General features: G+C 44.6%; 1 protein-coding gene across 1 annotated transcript in view; it reads left to right on the forward strand.

Annotated features, from left to right (window-relative positions):
- Nucleotides 1–1,326, forward strand: part of LOC116707102 (adhesion G protein-coupled receptor L3) — a gene marked incomplete in the record, with an annotated part of 258,534 nt that overhangs the window by 65,713 nt on the left and 191,495 nt on the right. The window contains 1 exon segment of the mRNA XM_032544265.1: nucleotides 846–1,067. Within this exon segment, the coding sequence (XP_032400156.1) occupies nucleotides 1,013–1,067 (55 nt within the window).

Genomic DNA, 1,326 nt, shown 5'->3' on the forward strand with positions numbered 1-1,326 from the left:
TTTCTATATTCATACTTCGCTTATGGGATGTGGAGTTCCACATTTTCACGCATGGTTTTGTGAGCAGTGACACATCCTATGTGTCATTCTCACAGCAGTCACAAGCCAACGCTATATAAATCACATTGGATGCTCATTCAATTCATTTTTTGTTAACAAGCAATCGCTCTGCGATGACGGCACTGCCGTGATCTTAGAGGAGGTGGTGTGTAGCTTTGAGTGGATCAGGGAAGTCATTTTTGTTGGCTAAAATTTTGGAGAGAAGCCCGTGAGCACAGTAGTCGTTTCTTAGGCCGTGCAAATACATTCACAGGTGCAACAGCTCAAGCTGTGAACTTATGGCTCATGCCCACAGGAAAAAGAAAACACCGCCGCGTTTCTTATGTCAAATACCATCAGGCCTTGCAAGAATACACACAAGGTCTTTGCACATATGCATGTGCAAAGACGCATACTCCATACACACACACATGCACATAGCTGTCCGCCAAAGCCTAAAGCAGCGTGTGCTTCATCTCTTACTTCTTGTTTCTCTGTGGGAGTGATTTACTGGTAAGGTGGGGGAGTTAACACATTGATGTGCAAACAACAACAGAATATCCCAAAATACATTTTGCGGTTGGCAACGCCTAAGTGGTTAGTTGATCACACCAGATATGAGTTCAGCTGACTGGAGATTGAGCAACTTGCACCGTGTCACTTGATGACAACTTGAAACTCCCGATGCCATAAGGACTGCGCGCGAGGAGGATAAAGCCATGGTGCATCCATCTGGTGTGTTTGTTACTCAGTCATATAAAGTCTTCTTTTCAGCTAACATGTATGTTTGTTTTTTTTTCTGACAGATTTTGGACGGCATCTGGCGCCAGAGCAGCTCGACCTGTGGTGGTGTTGGGATTGCGGCACAGTGGAGAGAGCTGTGCCATAGAGAAAGCACCCGATTCGGGCGTTTGCCAGCAAAAGACTGAACTCAACTGGGAACTTGAGCAGCGGGCGGTAAGAGGAGGAGGCCATGTGGACCGCACGCCTGCTAGTCCTTGCCAGCCTCTTCGCACCAGCCGCTCTGGGTGAGTCTCTCTTTCATTAGAGCTTGTGTGTGTTTGTCTGCATACGTGTTCATGTGGAACAGCTGTGGGCACAAAACATACAGTGGCTGGAGAAAGTTTACACACCCAGGCTTAAGTTGATTAAAAAGAGGAATAAAAAAAACCTCTTTTGGAAATTGATCTTAATGCCTTAATTAAAAAAATTTAGGAAAATCCAAACTTTTAAGGACACCACTTTTCTTTGTGAATGAACAATGTATTGTAAATAAATAAATGTTCT

Source organism: Etheostoma spectabile, chromosome 19, assembly GCF_008692095.1.
Source record: "Etheostoma spectabile isolate EspeVRDwgs_2016 chromosome 19, UIUC_Espe_1.0, whole genome shotgun sequence".
NCBI classification, from domain to species: Eukaryota; Metazoa; Chordata; class Actinopteri; order Perciformes; family Percidae; genus Etheostoma; species Etheostoma spectabile.